General features: G+C 41.9%; 1 protein-coding gene across 5 annotated transcripts in view; it reads left to right on the forward strand.

Annotated features, from left to right (window-relative positions):
• The first annotated feature begins 8,900 nt into the window (after window positions 1-8,900).
• The window catches only part of LOC115800236 (mitogen-activated protein kinase kinase kinase kinase 4), a 102,176-nt gene continuing 87,669 nt past the window's right edge, over window positions 8,901-23,407 (forward strand). For all 5 annotated transcript variants that reach the window (XM_030757482.1, XM_030757483.1, XM_030757480.1 and 2 more), the window contains exons 1-2: window positions 8,901-9,178; window positions 9,429-9,494. In XM_030757482.1, coding sequence (XP_030613342.1) covers window positions 9,122-9,178; window positions 9,429-9,494 — 123 coding nt within the window. In that variant the 5' untranslated portion in view covers window positions 8,901-9,121. The remainder of the gene's footprint in view (window positions 9,179-9,428; window positions 9,495-23,407) is intronic.

Here is a 23,407-nt window from a genome sequence, read left to right on the forward strand (position 1 = left end):
ATGGTGGACGAGGAACAGCTAGAAAAGCGTCAAAAGCAGGAGAGGCAGACATCCAAACAAATTCCTGTCGCAGCTTTCAGAATAAAATCAGATTGAAAATAGGATGCATTTACAAGTTGGCCATTTAGTTTGGAGCTGAAGTGACAGTGCACGATGCACAGCTAGTCATGTGATCACTTACTCTGGATGGTGATTCTGCCCCCAAAAGACTAATATCAGGGTTTTTGTCAGTCCGCCCAGCCTACTTGGTTTTAAAAAAAAAAGGTCCTGTAAGTGCAAAAGCAGCTGACGCCTCACTTTAAATCTTCCTGAGCTGAAACTCTTGTGCATCAGTACCTTCGATTGTGTGAAAGGATGGAATGAATGCCGTGACAGCCATTGTGTTGATTGTGATTTCGCTCATGCTAACACTAAAAAAAAACCACAGACTACAGTGTGTAAGAACAAGTGCAACTGTACATCTGCTCCACTGGCTCTGAGAAGAGATTCAGCCTCCGTCACTCAACTGCTATCGCTCACGTCATCTTTGTGTTTAGGAAAGAGCAGATTAGAATGCATCCTAATATTGCAGGTCTGGATTTTTTTGCAAATGTCCTAAATGTAGCATATCTTTGGGACTTCAAATACAGATGTAGTTTTGATTGTGTATTTTTTGTTTTCTCTCTCTGCTACACCCTTAGCTGTATGTATATGTTAAAATCTTAATTTGGGTGATTTTTATGTGTATCAATGTAACTCTGAGGCCTTTTTAATGTTTTATTTAAGGAACGTTTCAACCTCTCTCTGTACATTTACATGCACACTGTAATGCACCTGAAGTCTAAAAATGTATATTACATTTTTGTCACCCAAGCACTTTTGTGTACCTTTGATGCCTGGCAACCCGCCCACCCACCCCCACCCCAATATATTTTATTGTGTTTTTTATTTGGATTTTTTTCAGCTACAAATCTGGGCCTGTTGGCATCACCAGCTGTTGATTTGAAAATCTTAAAATCAGTGCACAATAATGATCCTGTAAGCCAAATTTGAAGTAGTGCTGTTGACCCTTTTTTTTTTCCCTTCCTTCAGTGAGTTGGCCTTAGATTTCTCTGTATCCGCTGAGCTAATACAGGTTTCCACCCACAATATCATGCTCTCAGTGATCAGTTGGCAATAACATGTTAGGCATGCCAAAAAAAGAGCAATGGAGGTTTTAAAATATTCCGAGCATAGTTTTGCACAGGAGGATTATCTTGGTGAGAAACTGAATGTAAAGAAGGAAAAAAATTCCACTCAAATGTCTGAAAGGAGATTCTGTATATTTATCCGTAGAGTGGAATTCAGTAGTTTTCAATGATGAAGAGCATCCTGTATCTCTTTATGCATACCTTTTAAGCAGATTAGGCTATGGTTATAATTGCATTGTCAGTGTGCATATAAATGCATTTTCTCTCCGTGCTCCTGTTTCCTTTTTAAATGTTTGACTCCACTGCAGTCACTTGCTGTCTGCATGGGAGCAGTGTTCACAATGTGCTGCATTTCCCTGGCATATTTGTAAAGGGAGCTCTTATACCTGTTTTTTATTGCAAATAAAGGAAAGCACATTCACTGGTGTCCACCTGTTTCGGAGCTGTTTGTTTCAGCATGTTTTGTAAAGCGAAGGCAGATAAGCGTACTGATGAAGGTGACTTCATCCAACTGTGATGTGATTTGAGCTGTGGCCGCACATTTCTTTCAGTTCTATGGTTTTACATATCTAGATATAAAAATCATCTGGTAAACAAAACCTAAGCTGAACAATAACACATGACATATTACTCTGTCATTATTTAAAGTACACTCATACTGCTTCACAGGAATAATATCACGATAGAAAGACATTAGCAATTATTTTAGGAGCAGCAATAGTGCCTGCTCATCAGTCAGGGAAGGGTTACAAGGCCATTTCAAAACAATTTGAAGGCCACCATTCATGAAGAAAGATTATTCATGAAAGAATGGAAAACGTTCAAGGTGTTCGGCAGTCTTCCCAGGAGTAGACGTCCCAGCAAAAACTCCTGAAGGTCAGACTGTCCAACGCTCAGAAACTTTTAAAAACCCAAGAGCTACATCTGAGACTGCAGGCCTCAGTTAGCATGGTAGATGTTAAAGTTCATGAGAGTAAAATTAGAAAAAGGCTGAACATGTATGGCTTGTTTGGAAGGGTTGCCAGCAGAAAGCCTCTTCTCTCTAAAACCAACATGACAGCACGGCTTAGGTTTGCAAACTTGTATCTGAACAAACCACAAGACTTCTGGAACAATGTCCTTTGGGTGGATGAGACCAAAGTGGAGATGATTGGTCACAAAGCACAGCACCGTGTTTGGTGAAAAACAAACACAGCATACCAACTGTCAGCACGGTGGTGGAGGAGTGATGATTTGGGCTTGTTTTGCAGCCACGGGACCTGGGCACCTCGCAGTCATGACCATGAACTCCTCTGTATGCCAAAGTAAACAGCTCAAGCAGCTAAAAGCCTAACCAAAACTTGCTCATGCAGCAGGAAAGTGATCCCAAGCGCAGCAGCAAATCTGCAGCAGAATGGCTGAAAAAGAAAAGGATCAATGTGCAGCAATGGCCCAGAGTCGAGAAATCCTGTGGCGGGACCTTCAGAGAGTTGTGCATAAACAAATTCCTGCAAACTTCAATAAACTGAGGCAACATTGTAAAGAAGAGTGGGCCAAAATCCCTCCACAATAATGTGACAGACTGCTAAAGTCCTACAGAAAACAGTTACTTCAAGTTATTGCTGCTAAAGGCGCTTCTACAACCTATTATCTCCTGGGGTGTTTCTCATACACTACTTCTGCATTCTGGCTCAGTTTCTCTTATGACATGGTGTAACATGTCATATGTTCTTGTTCGCCTGAGGTTTACCTAATTTTAAAACCTGTTAAGGGCAAGGTAATTTTTATTATGTCCTGATATTTAAAGCCTTAGACTTGACAAAGGGTGTACTTTTTTTTATCATGAGTGTATTTTATCCATTAGGTTCCCTCTTTTTAGTCTTAACAGGGAGTGAGGGCTAAGAAATCCAGTGAGCTCTTCTGGCTTGATGTGGATTACTCCATTACTACCAAGGAGAGAAGGAAAATGCTGAACTGATGTGGCGCTGACATCCTCCTCCCTCAATGAGACTGCAGATTTGGTTCACTCAGTCCAAACAACAAGCATCTTCCTGTTTCGTTCTCCTCTTAGGCTCCGCTCTGGCGTTTTATATAGTCTGTACAGTGTGACTGTTACTGGGCAAAATGAATTGTGGATGTTTTTTGTTTTTTTTAATGCATCAATTTCCCCTGATCGGCTGTAGTATCTGGACGCCACAAGGTGGCAGTGTTTGCTGGAAGATAGCAGGTGAGCTGACTCATGGGGGCATCGAGTTCATACAGGCCTCCAGCTGAGAGGAGACAGTGAATATAGTAACACCAGCATCACATTCATGTAGAACATCCATCATGTTCTGACAAGTCTTTGATGTTACATAAAGGGGAGCTTGTCAACATTAAACAGCATTGTCTACAACCACACAAATAGCTGTATTATGCACACAAACTTTGGTATGCCAAGGCAGATTTTAGGGAATGTTAGAAAAATTGGATTTCCCAGCACTGATTGTTGAGTTCAGGACAAATGGAGAACGGTGCACATAAGAACCATAAAGAGGATGGCATGCCATTTCATGAACACATACAATTCCTCTGAAGGAAAAGTGAAGTAAGTAGGAGGAGATTGGGTGTGCCTCCTGCTTTCTGTCAAAAAAAAAAAACAAAAAAAAATTTAGCAAACTGATTTTTGTCAGAATTGTTATTATTATCTCGTGTTTTCTAGGTCCAAAGAACACAAAGGTTCAACCATGGCAGTGTTTTTCTTCCTGCCCGATTCTGTTGGTTTCATCCATGTGTGCGAGCTCCACCCTCCTTTTCATGCATACACTAACGCACCTTCAGTGGTGGGAAGCTGTACTGGTAATGCCAGCAGGTACGTGTCCTGCTCCGGGTGGGGGGGGCGAGGCTGAGGCTGAAGTAGAACTAGTCAATCTTTATCCTGCTTTTACTATTACCGTAAATGGCAAATCTTCATCAGCAAACCACATCAACAAACTGACACGCAGCAGCTCACACAAACAGCTTCAACAGCATAGAGGATAAAGGAGGAAGCTGTTGCAGATCAAACACAGAGTGTTTGCACAGTGTTTGACCCATCCAAACACACAGCCTAACCAAACACAGACACACACACAGAACAAATATGATGAATCAGAACAGAAAGAGGAAACAGGCAGAGAGGCAAATTGAGTCATTTCCCTCAAATTTGTGTGTAAGTGTATGTACTGTTATATACATAAGGTGTAACAAGCAAGTTTTTAAAAAAGAAAATAAAGAATCATAGTTTTCTGTAAATGTTATTTTATAAATCGTGGCCAGCGCTTTATACAGATTTGCTTAACTGTCCTTACGTTCTGAACAGTTCCTCATTTTTGTGGGGATAAAACAGATGTTTTAAAAACTTGAATACACATACACACACACACACACACACACACATTTAGAAAATATTTACATCACAGCTTTCTCTCTAATTCAGCTACTTGTTCCCTGTATGACCTGATTAACAGCTGTGGTTGTTGAGTCACTGTGTGTGAGTACCATCTGATGGCATTAGGAATACAAATATGAATGCCTAGTGACAAAAGCTGCTTCCTCCACCTCCAAGGTGTGGATGAGTGGCAGTGGGTGCGTTTGTCATAGGAATTAAACTGTTTGTTTGTAATTTCAGGTTCTGCCCGCTCGCAGGCATTGTTAGAAATTTCTCCTTCAGACTTCCCCTCCACAGCCCTGTTTTCATTTCGTCACAATTTTGTGCAGCAAGACGAGAATCAGATGATCCAGATGAGTAACTTGATACATGGAAAATTACCTTGAGCGTGCTAAAAAAAAAAACCCACATATGCACCTTTGATCCAATCTGACAAGCTCCTCAGTGAAGAAGCAGCTGAGATGAACATGCATTATGAAACCCTGCGAGGGAAAACAGAAAAGAAAATACCTGCAAACAACCGAGGATTGAACGGTGCACTTCCTGAGTCACTCTGGGCAGGCGTACAAAGAGTCTGAGTGTATTTTCCAGGTTTAGAATAAACTAAGCAGGCCTAATTTATGTGTCCAGCCTGGAATTTCCAAAATATCCCTTCTATACATAACACATGAAAGCAGGGCACACCCAGTGGGTGATACTTTGATGTCTCTGGGTCATCCCCCTCCATCACCTTCAAAGGAAAGACTCACTCAAGCAGGCAGACCAAAGAGCATAAGTTTTAGGGCATAGTGCAAAATTATTTTTATCCCAAACAGGATGTGAAACAGCAGTTTTTACAATCAGGTCATATGACCCAATTTTTGCCCTCTGATGTTTTCATACTTTGTTCAGCACCCTTGCTATTGCATTATGCCCCTTCCTATGTTGTCCTTTTTTTTTTTTTTCCAAATGTAATTGTTACAAAATCTGTGAACTTCATTTTCTTATGACGCTGCCATCAAAGTTAGGGGTTTGTATTTAAAGGGCCCCTTTTCATAAAGATAATAACCATATACTGAAGGTTTGTCTATGTAAGTCCTGTGGTTTTGTTCTATGTGGGCCAACAGATGTTCATTTTTAGGTGAACATGGATTGCCAAATTAAAGCGAGCGAGGCAAACGAATAAGCTTTAACATCTGGATGAGGGACATCATTACCAGGGAACTGTAAAACTGTACCGAAGGGGCATGCATGGATGTAGAAACGGAAAGAAAAAAAAAAGCAGTGAATATACAGCAGAAAACAGACTGAGGACGAATTAAACAGATGCTGAAGCTGCAGGAGAAGAATCCTGCTTTACAAATATTGAAGTGCCTGTTGGTGGCGAATGAGAAGAGAAGCAAATAGATCATTGCAATTTATCAAAAAAAAGAATCCAATCCGGGACTCTGTTAGTGGTTCATTAAGTTTATATTCAGGCACAACAGTGCTTTGAACTACATGCTATCAGTATCCTATCATGCCAGTGTTTAGCGGGCACAGTGGCTACCATATTTCATCATTACATTTTAACCTATTAGTGTCATTTTGCAAGCATTAAATGTTAAACTTGAACACTGAGCAAATTTATAATTTCTACCTGATGGCAGAGCTTGAGGACAGATTACAGGGTCACTACGTGTCTTTAATGTCTGTGGCAAATTCAGATTTCACAGAATTCAACCACAAGACCATCAAAATATTTCACTTAAACGTAAAGGTATTTACCTAAGAAGGTGCTGGAAAAGTCCATGAATCACCAAGTAAGGAGCCTCCATGCCAAGAGGTCCTATACACTCACTGGTCACTTTTTTTTAGGTACACCTTGCTAGTACCTATTTGGCCCTCCTTTGCCTTCAGAATGGCCTAATTTCTTTGAGGCATAGATTCAACAAGCTGCTGGAAACATTCCTCAGAGATTTTGCTCTATGTTGACATGACACCATCACACAGGTGCTGCAGGTTTACTGGCTGCTCATCCATGATGTGAATCTCCTGTCCCACCCCTGCATCCCAGAGGTGCTCTGCTGGATTAGATCAGGTGACTGTGGAGAGCATTTGAGTACAGTGAACTTATTGTTGTGTTCATGAAAAACTGTTTGGGATGATTTGAGCTTTGTGGCTTTGTACTGCTGGAAGCGGCCATCAGAAGATGGTACATAGTGGTCACAAAGGGGTGAATGCAGCCAGCGACAATGCCCAGGTAGGCTGTAGCATTTGAATGATGCTCATTTGGTGCTAAGGGGCCCAAAGTGTGCCAAGAAAATCTCCCCGAGACATTACACTACCAGCGACTTGTACTGTTGATACAAGAGAGGATGAATCCATGCTTTCATTTTGCTTGCATCAAATTTTGACCCTACCATCTGAATGTCGCAGCAAAAACTGAGACTCATCAGACCAGGCAACATTTTTCCAATCTTGTGTTGTCCAATTGTTGTCCAACTGTTGTCCAGTTTCCTGTTCTTAGCTGACAGGAGTTTCCCACTGGTGTGGTCTTCTGCTGCTGCAGCCCATCTGTTTCATGGTTTGATGTGTTGTGCGTTCAGAGATGCTCTTCTGCACACCATGCAGCTACTGTTATTTTCCTCGATGAAGTCTGACCATTCTCACTTGACCTTTGACATCAACAAGGCATTTTCAACCAGACAGCTGCCACATATTTTCTCTGTTGCAGTTTTCATGGCAATATTAATTGTTGCAATAATCAATTTTTAAGTCTGGAGTGAACAGACCTTTGCTTCAGACATCAGTATCCACATAACATCCAGCATTAGTCTTCAGGGATGCTGGAGGACAAATTATACAACATGACTTGTAAAAGAGGATGCTGATATCATCATGATGTGATGTGTTATCAGTATGCAGCTAACCACTGAGACATGGCTGCCGACAGGTACTGTAAGAGGGATGGCAGCAGGAAATAATGCAGCCCGTCTGCATGGCAGCGACAGCAGTACTGAAATATTTATCACTGTTTCCATTTCACATGCTCTAATTGCCCTGCATCCCTGCTGAGAGATGGAGGGAGAGATACAAATGAAAGCTGGGAGAAAAAAGAAAGGGGGAAAATTTTTTATATAAACACACTAAACTACTAAATTCAAACGTGACATCCTAATAGATGCTTATTTACATATTAAAAATCAGTTACAATGTAACTACTAACTAGATTTGTCATACATCTAATGACTCTAATTACTCGTTACTTTTCAGACTGGTTCAGACCAGTTAGATTCTGGATTGTATGAGGGACCACTGGCAGCTATGAATATACTTTAACTCATTACAGGCGTTGATAAAGGAGGACTTAGTTTGCTCAGTGTAACAAATTATCTAGTCAATGCCATAGAGCCAGTTTCCCTATAAACGTCTCACATGGTTTGAATTCAGTTATTGCTCAAATAATGATACAGTTATAACCCCACACATAACACACTTCCTTCCCCTGAATAATCACCTCACAGCCTCCTTGATCTTGTGTCAGCACAGAGGAAAGTGACATCTCGGTTGGGAAATGGAGTGGATGGAGTTACCAAAAGACAGCTGCATTCATGACTGGTCCTATACAAAGTTACTGCTCTCACATACTGTATATCAATCACTAGTTGCAATTTAATGCATTACTTCTACTTTCACTGCCCATAGTACATTTATTTAGAAATCATCTTTCTTAATGTGACATCAAAGTGGCCACCAGGTAACATAAACAATCAGGATGATGCAATAGCTGTTTAAACTGACTAATCACAGTTTGTGTGATATTTGATGTGTCTGTATTTCCTGTATCTATGCACTTTACGCAAGAGGTGCAAGTCAACTTCTGCATATCAGTAATGGTCATCATCCGTTTTAGTATCCATTCTATCTTCAATTTTGAGTATCAACAATAAACTACTCCTACCTACACTGTTCCTATTCCTGCCTTGCTTTTACTGTGTTCTCTGCGTTTGAGTCCTAAAGCTTCCACTAGCTGGGATGTGGGCTGGCCCTCAGGAATCTGAACGCTCCACAAAGCTCCTAACTCCTGCACTAACGTTTAATAAGGTGTGGGCAAGAGGAGCATAAATCCGAAAAGCTGCTGTGTTGTGTTTGGTGCTCCAAATTGCTGAATGCAATTTCTTGGCTGTTTATGAGCATCAAATGTTCGGGGGGGGGGGGGGGGGGGGGGGGTAAATTTGTTTCAGGGCCCCAGAAAATGTTGCGCTGTCCCTGTTTGAGTCTGGGAGAAAGAAGGGGCGGAGAATGAGGAGAGAGAGAGAGAGGCAGAGAGACATAAGGGCACACTGTAAGGGAGAGAGGGCGGAGAATAGAGGGAGAGCGAGAGCGCAGCAGGCAGGCAGCGGTCCGGCACTTGGTCGGTATGTAGCAGCAGCGGCGGAGCTTCTGCCTGGGAGTACAAAGAGGGGAAAACGCGCCTTGGGTTGAAAATAGTAGCGACGGGATTAAAAATAAAACCACACGAGGATGAGACACGCGCCGTCCGCCTGAAGGAGATTAAAACACGCCGTTATTCCGCTAATTTATCACCTTTTTTCTTATAAAAATGGCGAACGACTCTCCGGCTAAAAGTCTAGTGGATATAGACCTGGCATCCCTGAGGGTGAGTGTGTTTCACAATGGCATTTTCACGCTCCTGTTTACCTTTTCGTTTTTACAAAAAATACAAGCACATAGTGAAGCAATGCTGTAGTTGACACAGCCCCTACAGCAGCTTTTCTTTGTCTATATCCGCTGGCATGAGCAGCGAACCGGGCGCAGCCGGCTCCTACATCAAACGAACCCGCTTGTAATTGCTAAGGGAAATCAATTAATCCTCATTCCTCTCATTTGTGTTTTTCCTTAAAATTCAGGATCCTGCTGGGATTTTCGAGCTGGTGGAAGTAGTCGGAAATGGTACATATGGACAAGTCTACAAGGTTGGTCTGAGCCTCCATCTCTCTCCGTGTGTGTGTGTGTGTGTGTGAATGTTTAAGCCCATTCTGAGAACAAACTGGCGGCGGAAACTGGAGCACAAACATGCATTTATGTATCTTTCTGTCTCTCACGGCCTCAGGAACACGTTTATTATAGCATTACCCCTCCCCTCCTTCACTTGGGACCGCTGCGGTCTGGACTGGATTATCTCTCTGATAGCGTTTTGACCTCTCTCTGCTTTAAAGCCATTTATTTTATTTTATTTAGCGATGCTAACATCATCCCGGTTAGGCCTATTTTGGTCCCGAAGAACTCCCTCCTCCTCTCATCCACACCCCAGTAAAATATTCCCCGCACGGTGCACGCGTTGCCTTGCCTTGCCTTGCGCTGACAGGGCCAACCCAATCCGTGCATGACAGGCTTCACCACGCTGACCGACTTGTGCGCCATTGGGTGGGCGGTGTTTCATTGCGCATTTGTGCACACCGTTGCCCAGCAGGCTTTTTGCTGGAGTGGCTCTGTGCTGCATTAATGGGGGATAGGCCTGCTCATCCCATCACACTTAGCGGAAAAGGCATTTGATGGAGACCTGGTGCGCCTGCGGCCCAGATTTCCACCTCCACGGCCCAGCAGAGATGAGCAGCAGAGCAGCTACATCACCCTGTTGTTGTTTTGGGGAAAATGAGAGCAGAGGAAAAAGGAGGAGTGGGTCACAGCTGATGGATCTGCCAGGGATTCTGCTGTTCTGCTTTGCATTATAAAGCGTGTGCATTTCTGAGTGTTGCTGTGGTTTGTTTAAAAAAAAAAAGATTTCACATTAATGGCATGTGGAACAGAAAGCAGGTAATGCTTGCATGGCTGTGACCTGCAATCATTTGCATCATTTGACACTGTGTACCACAAATTGTAACTCCGATCTGCTATCCACTCTTATTTTCCCGAAGCTGGGAAATAGATCCATGTGCTTTTTTGCCCCCCTCCTTCTTTGCTGCATTCTAGCAATGGCACTGACCCAGCCCAAATCGTTTTTGGAAAAGCTCCAAGTGAATTTCAGTGAACAACAAACACCTTGACTGAGGTTTGTCCTGCACATGTGAGCTGATTTATCGTGCTCTTTCCAATAGGTTTTATAGGATTAATTAAAACACTGACTTTAGGTTTTGCAGAGCCGTTTTCACATCAGATGTTCATCAGACATTTTCTGAAGTCGGTCTTTTTCACATGTCGCACGGAGTAGGAGGAGTGCGTGGTTTCAGTGCTGCAAGTACGCCGCTGATTTAGGCGAATGTGGTGCCTCGCCAGTGCGTGCAGGAGACATGGCTTCACTTGTTAGCTGTGAATAAACCCATCTATTACATGAACTGCTCTTAAATTTGTGCAGCTGGACATCACACAGATTTTCTACTGGAGACTGCTTAATGTCCAATCATCTTCTCACCTGTGTGTCCAATGGGTAATATCTAGGAAAAGTTCATTTTTAGGGTTTGCTTTCACTTCATCTGAAGTTTTAGTGCTCTAAAAGATGACTTTAAAAGGGTCAAATTAGCCTCATAATATGTTTATTTTTGCTATTATGCAGGTTATGACATGTTTCATAAATATGCGAGTATTTAAATATTTTATTCTAATTATAAAAACTAAGTGATATGCTAAGTATTTCTCGCCCTGTGACAGCTGGGATGGGCTCCAGCCATAGACAGTGAATTGTGGCAAAAATGAAGCCAGTTTGGACGTGGCTTAAACCTGCATTCTACCTGAAGACCCCCAGATGGCGATAGCTGTGGTTCCAAAAAAAGACTTCCTGGTCTGTAGAAGTGGATGGAAAACTGTTTTCTGACTGGACCTCTTTAAATGCTTTCCTGATGAATTTATGGGCTCAGTCATTCATTCTGGGTCATGCTGAGTAAAAATTAAGTCTGTTTTATAAATCTTGGTCAACGTGTGGCATGAAACCGCATGCTCATTGGCTAACTACTCAGTTAGTTGTCAGTTAAAAGTCATTAGCCAATGAGAGTGCGGTTTCACAGTCAGACACGCCCTTTTGGTCACATCTGTTTTCTTTTCTCTTTTTTTTTGCAACTGAGATGGTGATGGTAGAAACGCTCATCTTGAGCCTATAAAACAGAAACCAGTGGGTGACGTTACACAGCTACGTCCATTTTTTTAAACTGTCTTTGGCGCCAAGCTCTCCTACGATCCTGAAGTGGATAAGCAGAAAAAAAAGGATGGATGCTGTGTCGTGTATTAATAGCTGGTTAACATATATACATGCTCCACATGGTATCAATGGTATGTCATCATAAAGCCTCGATAGAGTCCATATGGGACAGCTAATGTGGACACTGCACTTAGTCACTAGTCCACAAGATTGCATGTAGACCGATACCGATATTTGGTGATTAAAAAAAAAAAAATCCAGCATTCTGATATATTTATATATTATTACTATTTCTATTTTAATTCAGCTGTGTGGATCAGCGGTAACTACACCACAAAATAAACAACAGACAGTAAAGAACAGATGAAAAGCCACTTTGGATCATTTTTGCTACTCATCTGTTCTGCTGCTATAAAATCATTTGGCAGGATCTTCATGTTGACTCTTATATGACGATTGCAGTTACTCAGCATAATAAATGTGCATAAGTCTCAGCAGGAGTTCACTGACACCTGAACTGCTGCTGTTGGCTCTCTCAGCACAGACAGGGCCTCCTGTACTTTTATACGTTTACATTATGGGATCAGTGTCCACAGAGGAGTGTGAAGCTCTGCTGTATCTTTGCCTCTGGGGAATTACACAAGTGAGCGGCAGCACCTAGCGATTCCACTGCTGAGACGAGCATCGCTTTGAATCAGATTTTCTAATCGTGGACAGCGAGGCGGGCCCTGAGGCGAGCCTCTGTGAATGCCTGCTCTGTATGTGCAATGAAACTTCTCCTTGTAATTAAACACGGTGGGTGTGTTTGGCTGTTTTCGTTTTTTTGTGGGGGGTGCTGGAGGAAAAACAAGACCGAATCAGATCTTGATTTGCTTTGAATTTTTATTGTGTCTTTGGGGTGGCTGGGGTGGGGTGGGGGTTTTGGCTGTAAACGTTTCATTAGAGCAAGAGGACAAGCGGTTGCAGAAATGCTCTGATGCACTGGAGCGCAAATTAACCTTGACATTTTGAGTTTAGTTCCTCAGGATTCAATGAATCATAATCATGTGTGCCATGTAGGGTTTGAGTGAAGCTGAGCCCCCCCCCCCCGTCTGCACTGTGTACCTCACAAACATCTGACCCAAAAATGTATGCATGTGCATGTGTGTGTGTGTTTGGGTCTGCACATGTGCACTTCATCCTCCACACTTGCCGATTGGTCGGGCTTCCCAGGCTGGCGAATAGCTGCAGAGCATGACTGAGCAAGGAGTGTTGCAGCTGTGCGCACTGACAACAGCTGTTGGGACGGAGAAATAAAAACAGGAGAGGGAGTAGAGGGGTGAAGAGATAGAGAAGAGGAAATACACAAGAGAGAGAAGATTTCACCCTTGACTTACCAGAGTGTTTTAATTTGTTTGTTGGAGGAAAAAGAAAAAAAGATGAGGTCCTCAGTCCATCAATTACTGTAGGTTGTTGTACAAGGCACATGTTAGTCTAAACATCCCAGGCATCAAGCTGGTCTCCACACAATGGGGTTTCGAGTTTAGCTTAATGTATACATTTCACTGGAATTCTTTCAGATAAAAAGCTGAAACATCTGCAAGCAACATGAAAAGAAACAGAAAAGAATATAAACAGAGTTTCTGTTTCCATTTAAACAGTGGGAGGTAAAGGAAAAATTCAATCAAAGCCGAAGAAAGGGGCTGGAGGAATTTTTAAATCTCTGGGGTAAAGCCACGCTCAGCATGTGGGGCTGGGAATCCCCCTCTCTCTGAGGAAATGGTTTAACCCATTTATGACTTGCTGAGCTTTGAATCTCACTGAGCTTCCTTTACTGATTGTTTCAGGCTCACTGACACACGCTGCCGTAAAGTTGTAGCAAAATGACAGAGGCGAGTAAACAAACCAGCTGCTTTTGGTTTTATCCCCAAAGATGGGATTTGTTACCTTGCCCGTCTTTGCAGAGAGGGAATGGAAATCTGTGAGGAAGCAGTGAAACGGCGGAAGTCATCAGTGTGGTGAGGAGAAGTTGATGGGTGCGCTGTGATGGCTAGATTAGAAAACCACAGCCCTGTTCCTGTTGTTCTGTCATGTATCCACGCGATATATATCAGCGGCTTTTAAAAATGGCACGATAGTGAATACATATGAGATTCAAAATGGAGTGAAGGCCATGCTGTGGGTCAGGTTCAGTTAATAATCAGCAGGCTAGAGGGAGTACAAAATATCAGTTAACATAATTTCCACCACTGCAGAAAGCCTCAAACTATAGAGTTATTACATGAAAAATTAGTATTTCTACTCCCTTCATATTCATTTGAAAGTACCGATGGGCTACAAGATTAAAGTCCCTGACAGGCACAGTGGGTAACTCATCTTGCTGTCGTGCAGTGTTCTGTTGGGAAACCTTTGGACCCGGCATTCAAATAGCAAATCAAGCCCCCCCCCTCCTCAGTGTGCCTCACATTATAACTGCAAAAACTGCACGAGGTATGCACAGTCCAAATGGAGCTGGGACAGGCCTGATCCATGGAAGCTCCACCCAGCAACCCAACCCCAAAGGATGCAGTGCCCGTGGGCCTGGTGTCAGACACCGCAGGATGAATCGCCACCACCTCCATGGGTCAGAGCTGATTCAATGGCATGGAGAGGACCTGCACAATATTAGACAAGTGGTTTTATTGATGTGGCCAATCACTGTAAATGCGTGTATTTTCCCGTGAAAATAAGTGAAAACCTAAGGTGATATGCTCCTGTCTCAACCTTTAAGTTAAAAAACGGCTTGAACTTTAACTGAATAATTAAAATAAGATGTGAATAAAGTGAAAGCCAGATTGCACGGCAGGTGGTTCCCCTCTTATCAGAGGTGGAATATGCACTGCTTTACTCTGGTGCAGTGTTTTGTAATCATCGTTCTCTAACCTGCCATTTCAGTGGCAGGTGAGGATTTCTGTACCAGGGAAACTCCAGTGTCAGATATTATATACAGCAAACAAGACCCTCTGTAGTTCTGTTTATGTTTGAGACATAGAAGCATCAACACCAAGGTCCTCCCATTTCTTCTGCAATTTTAACTTACATCTCTTTGGTACATTCTGGGGGAAGATGAGACACATTCAAATGCATCACGTTGGTTTATCCCCCAGTAGGAACCAGTATGAGTGCAGCTGGTTGTTTATAAGTTTGCTCACTTCACAGGAAGCCAGTGAAAAAAGTAAGAGTAGGTGTGATAACACCTTTACGCTTGATTAAATGTTAGGCTGCAGCAGTTTTATCAGCTGTTGTCAGGAAACCTCAGTAATTTTTGATTTATTGTGTTTTTGAATAATAAGTCTGTCTAGAGTTTAAGATACTGCTTGCAACATTAAACATTAAAATCATCACATTTGAGGTGCTGGAAATAAAATGAAAAAAATCTTTGTAGATGGAACAGATAATAAACAGCCACTCGAAGCAGTTTCACTTCTTCTGCATGTGTTCATCCTGACTTTCAAAAGATGCGTGTTTTTCACTTTGCAGACAAAGTGAAGCTGGGTGTGGCTCTCCATCAGCGGCCTGTCGTCTGCTGGGAAGAGCACCATTAAGTTCCTCAGAGGAGATGCACCACAGCGCGTCACTGAACGCATAGATGATCTGTCAGATAAATTCGTGTCTAAGTACTCAGGCTCTGTTTCAGGTTTCCTTTAACCTACTACAAGTCTACATTTGGAGCTGAAAAAACCACTTGCTGACGGCTCCACAGCCCTGTTTTTGAGTACTAAATATTGCCCAATTGCATTTAGTAATGTTCACAGCTACAGAACAATTGGATTTCTTTAAATATTTTTAAAGAAATTAATTGAAAAATAATGCATTACTTCATTCAAAGCACTATACCTAGCTCCTGTGTTCTGTCTGTGGTTGGTCTGGCTTTTTCAGTTACTTCACTTTTAGTATCAAGCTGTGGTATTAAAATAGGACTGTGATTAATGAGTATACTGAGTACTTGATCAATAGTAAATCCACACATTTGACAGACTGAAACCAAAATATGGACTGACAGTTTTCTTTGACAAATGATTTTCACTTAATCAATTAGTAAACTCTAAACATCAATGATTAATCCAAGACTATGCAACTTCTCCACTGATGTGTCTTTTCAGCAGGCTCTTGTCTTCCATCCCAGACAACCATTCACACCTATGGGCAATCTAGAATCACCAGTTAATCTAACCCCACTAATTGCATGTCTTTAGACTGTGGGAGAAACCCCAAACAAACCTGGGGAGAACACACACACACACACACACACACACACACACACACACACACACACACACACACACACACACACACACACACACACACACACACACACAGGTCCTGGCCAGCAGCAGTGCTAACCACTACACCACTGTGCTACCTTAAAATGTTCACAGAAATAATTGTGTATCAGCTGCTTGAACTTAAAAAAAATCTCTCATCAGAAGCATCTTAAATTTCTCTTGTTTTCTAACTCATACGCGTGGAGCTATTTATAATCGGGGCCCCTGCTCTGCAAAGTGAAGGAACTACAAAGCTGTCAGAAGGAATCGGCTCATGCTAAGCTGGCTCACCGACCTTCCGGCTATTCAAACTGGAATGTTAGTGTTGTCTGCTGCGACCTTTCTCAGCACAGGAAGTGAAGCACGGCCACGGCCGACAGCACCAAGAGCAGCAAAGCTGCCACGTCTCTACTGGGAACTTTCTTTACAGTCAGAGCTGCTGTTATCTACTGTGACCTTTCCAGAGAGAAGAAGTGGAAGCTCTGCCACTGATAGTGGTAACAGGAACCCAACTCTTGTCACCGTATTTGATGAAGAAGTCACACCAAAGCATTTTGTTACCGGTGCTGATGGAGCTTCTCCTGAATCTTTCAGTGTAGAGGTCTCACAAAAGTTGCTCCAACACACCGAATCTCTTAGGTGACTTTCCTGACTGGAAGCAATTTTTTTTTTTTAACTGACACAAAGGTGACACTCTTACTGTTGTTAATGAGTCTTTTAGCGGTAGCCAACCGTGCCTGCTAGCTAAAGTTAAGCTAAAAATAAGCCCTGGTGCCTCAGACAGTATCTGGGTCATGTTCTTTGATGCTCGCACTATGTGGACTGATGCAGTGACTGTGCTGCTGCTGCTGCTGCTGCTGGTGAATCTCTGAGGCTTCTTTCATCCATCAGCAGAAAGATTTTGTGTTTTCTTTTGTATTTGAAGACATTTTGACACGGATGACATTTGCTGGTATTTGTTGCAGTCATTTTTACACCATTGCCACCAGAACAAGATTGACACCTTTAACTCTGTTGGAGTTGTGTCTGTAATCGCAGTTTAACTTGCTGCTTTTCTAGATTTTTTTATTCTTTTTTTTTTTTTTTTTTGCATGTTCTGTGCAAAGAGTTTCACTGCTCATTAAAACTATAAAATGGCAAAAAATATAAAGGATGAGATCCTGTTTGCAGTATTCAGATAGAAGCTGTGTCTCTTACCACCATTCAATCACCCTTACCATCATTATCATTATAATTATGAGTGATTATTTAATCACTAGTATTATATCAGCACTGTGGTAATCAGAAACTGAACTGTTTTCTGATTGTCTTATTTATATATACCAATTAAGAGATCTTCATTGTATGAAATATAAAAGGAATTTCAGCTCTTCATCACGTTTTTTAACATTTCTCTTGCACAAAATTGATATGTCATCAGTAAATTTCCTCATATTTGCTGATATCAGCCAATCGGGGCACCTTCTTGGTCGCTATATCGGTGCACCCCAAACCTGAAAACCTTAGTTTGATTTCCACATTGTCATCATCTTAAACTTTAACACCCTGTGTACCTTCCTAACCCAATCTTAGTGCACTGCCACCATTTATTCTATTTAATTTTAATACCTGGATTTTTGCTTCTTTAGTCAGCAGACAGCTTGTGTGAGAGGCTGTGACAAAGATTGCGGCGGTGCAAGAACACAGTAAGATAAGAGCCTCACCATTTAAAACCCTTACTTCATCTAAGAGAGGAGCGAGATCATGGGATTAGGCAGTAGCAGAAAAAAAGCTTGGCAATAAGGGATGGATTCAAGAGGAGGAGGTGGGGCAGCAGAGGAAGGTTGCTAGGTCCTGATCATCCCTCCTCCTCCTCTACCCGTGGCCATGCGTCTCTGTGGGATGAAGATGAGGAGGGATAGGTTTATGAAAGGCACCACGGTGACTGTAATCCTTCAGCATGAGATGGCACTGAGGAAAGGGAAGGGAATTAAGTTTAGGGCTTATCAAGCTAAATGCCACAAAGTCAGTGGTTCCTTCTTTGTGTGTATGAATGCTTTTGTCAAGGAAGTTATTAAATAACATATACATATTTTTTTTGGCCACAGCGGCTTTTCTATCAGGTGAAGATGGACAGGAAGTGGGGAAGACATGTGGGCAAATAAGCAGCAGACTGGGACTCGAGCCTGCGCCACCCACACTGCAATGCAGCATATGCATATGGTTGCCTGCTCCACCGCTGAGCCACCCGGGCACCCTGTTTAATAATATTTACAACATTCTTCTCTGCAAATATTTTAATTGCCAAGTCGAGACAAATACCCAGCAAACATGCCCGCTTGGGGCCTGCATGGGGCCACTGTGGGCAGTCCACTGTGGGCTCTGTACATCTCGGCCCCACGCTGTGGGTCACCTAATCATGTGGGCTGGCTGTGGGTTTCCCACATTAAGCAGAGCCCCACAGTGGGATCCATTGTGGGCCCACAGCATGCCCTTACTCCAGGTGTTGGGCTATCTTTGTTTATCTGCGTTTTGGACTTTAATCCACACATAAACAACGTTTTGGATCACTGAAAACAGACCTTTTAAAAAACTCCTTCCAACTCGGTTTGTGTGTTTACATTTGGACAAAGAAAACAGATTTTGTCTTGCAGCATCAAAGGTTTTCACCTTTATCTCTCTCTTTTTTTTTTGACGTCAGACTGTGCACTCTGCTATTGTTTGTAGTCTCTTGAATGGCCAACATTTCTATTTGCTTGTGGTTATATTGCCACATGTTGCTTTGACATCCCCTTTTTTTTTCACGTGGAAAGTGGAAGCATAAATTTCCAGTTTAAAAAAAAATACTTGTGTATGTGTGGAGTTGGCCCAAGATGGTGGAGTTTGCATATTTCCTCTCGTGGGATAAGATCCTCTCTGGACCTCAACAGTAGCGACCTGGTAGGTGAGTCAGATGGAGGGCACAGGCAAGCTGGTTAGCAGCAGCTGAACTTTCAAAATAAGGGCACTAGTAACTCCATTGTTGCTGTTTTAGATTCAGAAAATGCTAAAATGAGTAACCAAATACAATTAGGCTGACATTAATACACCTGTGGGCGGCCTGCCCATGCAAATTCTTGTGTTGATTAATATTGTAATGCCTATGAGGAGACTTTGTGATATATTGGATGCATTAAACTATATTTAAACTCCCCACTTGTTTCTCAGGCCCAACTAAATACCTGAAACTTCACATGTAAATCCAGACTGTAGCGTCAGCTGTGTTCGGCCCACTTATGCATGTCTGTAAAACCCATCTTAATTAACAAATTACCCTCTTTTATTGTTTTGGTTTTGTGTCTGCTGGCTCCTGTAAAGGTTGTTATATAATGCACTCAGCTACAGTGTTATTGTGGTGTTGGGTGGATGGATGCAGGCATGCAGACAGTGCAAACAGATGGCTCGTCGAGAGCATTAACTCTCTCTGTCTGCTGTGTCAAGTGTTGATGGTACATTTCCTAAAATGAGTAAGAAAAGAAATGAGCCTTTGTATTGTAAATGAGCACATTCTGGCAGCATTTGGTACTGACCAAAATGTCTGTAGCACATGTACATGGCTTTAAATAGCTGCCATGTACTGGAATCTGGCATGGATTGACTTAAAGTCTTCTTGTAATCACATTTTTATTTTGTAGATGTGTACCAACATATCTTAGAAAGTCAGGTTTCGGCAAAATCACCAACTATTATTTTCACTGACATCCAACATGGACCCCGAAGAGCCCAGACAATCTTCATGCATGCTGTAAGCAGGTTGTGTTGGATTCCACTTAGCATATTAAAAAACAAAGTGTAATTTTAACATTTAAAAATAAAAAGAGTCCATAAGAGTATGTCAGCTTGTTTTGAGATTTGCGCTTCGTTTAAATATCTCATCCTGATTGACAAGAGATTTAATCTTTACTTTTTTCCTTCTCCTTCCTTATCTTCTTCCTCTTCTGCTCTCCTGTAGTTTCTTTTGCTTTTTTTTACTAATGATTATATCTAATTTAACATCTCAGTGCACAGAAGGTTTGAACTACATTAGCCCTTCATTAGTTTACATTATTTTCAGTCAGACTCGACTTGTTGGTCCAGCCTTAAAAAACATCCACCTTAATCCCTTGTGTGTGCTTCTGTTGGCCTGTACTGTGTTGTTTCTCTTTGCAGTGTTAGTGTTAGACTGTGAGCCTCAGTTCTTCTAATTGTACGTGTCTATGGATAAGAGCAATAAGAAGGCTAAATGTGATTTGGAAGCTGGGGTTGTGGGGTTGTTTTTCAGTGTGGAGAGGCTGTTGTAGGACTTTGAGGGAAGGTGTTTTGCAGTTTATTGGATTGATTAAGTCTTGTTATGAACAGATATCCCTTTGTGTTTGTTGCTCTGTCCTCTGCTGCAGTCACACTGACAAACTGATAGACACAAGAATCCATTTTTCTATGGTCCAACTCGTAAAATACAACATCCACATGTGAGGACTGGCAAGTGATGAGATGTTATTAGTAGTCTAGATTTAGCTTCAGCTTGCTTAATGTTTCCTATGTGTTTTATCAGTCATAGTTCTGTAACTGCCAATGAGCCTCAACCTCTGAAAACTCAACATCCATGTGACCAAAGCTAAAAGCCAGATGGAGAAGCTGCAGGAAAAGCTTAGTTTTAGGAAAATGGATGAGCAAAACTAAACAGCAGATCCATTTTGTGTTATAGAGCAGGCACCAAATGACTTTTTTACCTTTTCTTCTTCCTTGTGGAGGTTTTTAAATAAATGACATTGAACTCTCCTGTAGTTGGGAATTTATAAAATTAGCCAGTCTCGAAAATATTCAAAGTCCCATTGGTAGATGCCAGTGTGATAATGGCACCATTAGGGATGCACTGATGATGCACTGATTCAGGCTGTTCAGTTCCAATACTGATAACTTGGTTTAGGTATCTGCTGATCCCCAGCACGATTTGATAATTAATAAACTGAGTTCCTTCATCTAAGGGAAGAGACTGTGAAAATGTGTAAGGCAACACTGGTTTCAGCTTAAACATTGCTTTCATAATTTGTTAAATAAAATGTGACAATTAAATACATCTAACAATAAAAATGTACTGAATTGGTACTAATTTGTTAATAAAAGAATAAATGACAATGGAACTAAGATGAATACAATTACCAGTTCATATTTAAATCAGTCATCCAGTTTATTTCCATTTCAGCTTAGTGTGAGAGTCTTTACTGCATACTGTTGTTTATGGTTGTGCTGAGTTTGACTGTCAGGCACAGTGACTTGACAGAAACTCATAATGTTACCATAAGTGAGTTACAATACTGTATTCCCATCAAGCGTTAAACTGAACGTAACAAGAGTGAGAGTGAACAACAAGCAAGAGAGAGAGTGTTGTTGTGAAAGCTTTTAGACTTTGCATGAAGTTAAAAAATATCACAAAAAGTATGAAATGTGCTGATGTAAAATGCCTCCAAACTGATGTTAGCTTCTTTCAATGCATTATTAGCTCTCCAGCGAGTGCCTGTATACTGTTGCTGACCCATGGCGTAGTAAACAGAAAAAACATAGAAGAGAACAGACTTGGCACCGATATCCAATCAAGCTTTGTGAGTCAGGATCTGCAGGATATCCAGACCAAATGTAGGATTTTTGCAGCCTAGTCACCATTGCCTCAAATTACAGTTTGCATCAGTTCACCCTCATTGTCTTTCCCTTTCCCAGAAATATTTTCATGCTTCTGCAGTTATTCACAAATACCACAATAGGTGTCATTTATCTGGAGGGAAAACCAAAAAGAGCATTTTTTTTTCTTTGCATTTACAATTGAAGAGTCTTTCAGTTTTCTCCCACCTTCAGATTTGAGCTTAGCTTAATGGTCGTGAGTACACGCACACGCGTCATAGTTCAGAGGTCGGAGGATCTGTCACGTCAGTCTAGTGTTTCTAGACGGGTTTCATGCCTTTCGTTCCTTCTCTCACTCTCTTTCTTCCCTGGACTCCACCTTTATTGATTTCCACACAGTACTAGCTTGCATCTTGTACAAAGGCCCCTTCATTCTGTTATCTGTGACCTGTTTCTGCCTGATAACACCAACCAAAAGCCTCTGTTTAGAGTCAAAGTGGCCACCCCCTAGGTGGTGGAGGGGTTGTGAGGTGGGGACATCTTTTAGATTTGTGTTGTATGTTGAACCTGGTGTGTTCCATGCCTGCCTGGTGTAGCCTCTCAATCTGTTACCCTACAGGTCATAAAACCATCTTTACTGATTATTATGAGGCATTGCTTTATATTGTTTGCTTTAAAACTATGTCAACAAGTGAAAGGCCCTAAGAAATTAAGAGCTGGGTATTTACTCAGGGTTTCCACATCTTTGTTGACTATAGATCTCTAGTCCTTTTATTAATACATGTACAACATAATCATAATATATAATATAATATACTGATTTCATGAGGGAAGGACTCGTCCTTCTGTTTTCTTAAATGCAGGATCCTGATTTTTATAACTGAAATGTCGTCTGACAAAGCTACCATAAACATAAAGACAGTCAAGACAACAGGTATGCTGTAATTTGGGCTATATTAACTACATTAGCTTATTATCTACTGAGAAGGAAAACTGGATGCTACAGAAGTCGTATTTTTCTCTCACACAGTATGCATCCTCTGTGCAAACAGCTTGTACACAGGTCTCTGAACAGCATGCATGCAAAGAAAGGTGTGCCTGTGGCAAGAGAGAGCATATAATACTGTTGACTGGTAGTCCAAAAACAGCACTAAACTAGGTCCTCTGTCAAATTCACACTGTAACCAGTGGCCAAAAAAATTTGTCAAAGACTAATGAACCTGGAAATTTGCTCTGACAATAAATGATGAGCTTCAGTTTACAGATGTTCCTGAAATCTTGTTTGGAGAGGAAGTAATTTAATTTAAAGGGCTGAGATGCATCCTCGGCTGGGTTTTGACTGAGAAAGAAGGAACTAACTGCCCCTCCAGATAAAGCAGAACCCAGTGGCCCTCCTGTTGGCTTATCATAGCTCCTCCCCCTTGAAACACACGCGCCAGCGTCTGGTCAAGGCTCTTAATGACAGTTGTTGGCCTGTCTGAGCTTCTGTGGTTTTAACGGGTGGACATGGTGGACACTCTGTGAATGTGTGTGTGTATGTGTATGTGTTTGGGGGGGGGGACTGTATGGGTGGCCATCTGGAGGCGGGGGGTGGGGTAAAGCTATTGGGTTGGCGGGGGGCTGTTTGTCCTGGGTTACAAGCTTAAAAGAAGCCTTGGAGAGCAGACTGCTAAGTAAGCTACAGTTAGAAACTTTTCTTCTTTCATGGATAGACAGTGTGTGACCCTGTGACCCTGTGGTGCCACCAGGTTTAAACCTGTTCTGGAAATTCTGCAACATTCAGTCAACCAAGATCAGCATCTCATTAGACTCGAGCTGCAAAAAAGTCAATGCATTTGCAAAGTCATGCATGTTTTTTAAT

This window comes from Archocentrus centrarchus, chromosome 21 (genome assembly GCF_007364275.1).
Source record: "Archocentrus centrarchus isolate MPI-CPG fArcCen1 chromosome 21, fArcCen1, whole genome shotgun sequence".
Lineage (NCBI taxonomy): Eukaryota > Metazoa > Chordata > Actinopteri > Cichliformes > Cichlidae > Archocentrus > Archocentrus centrarchus.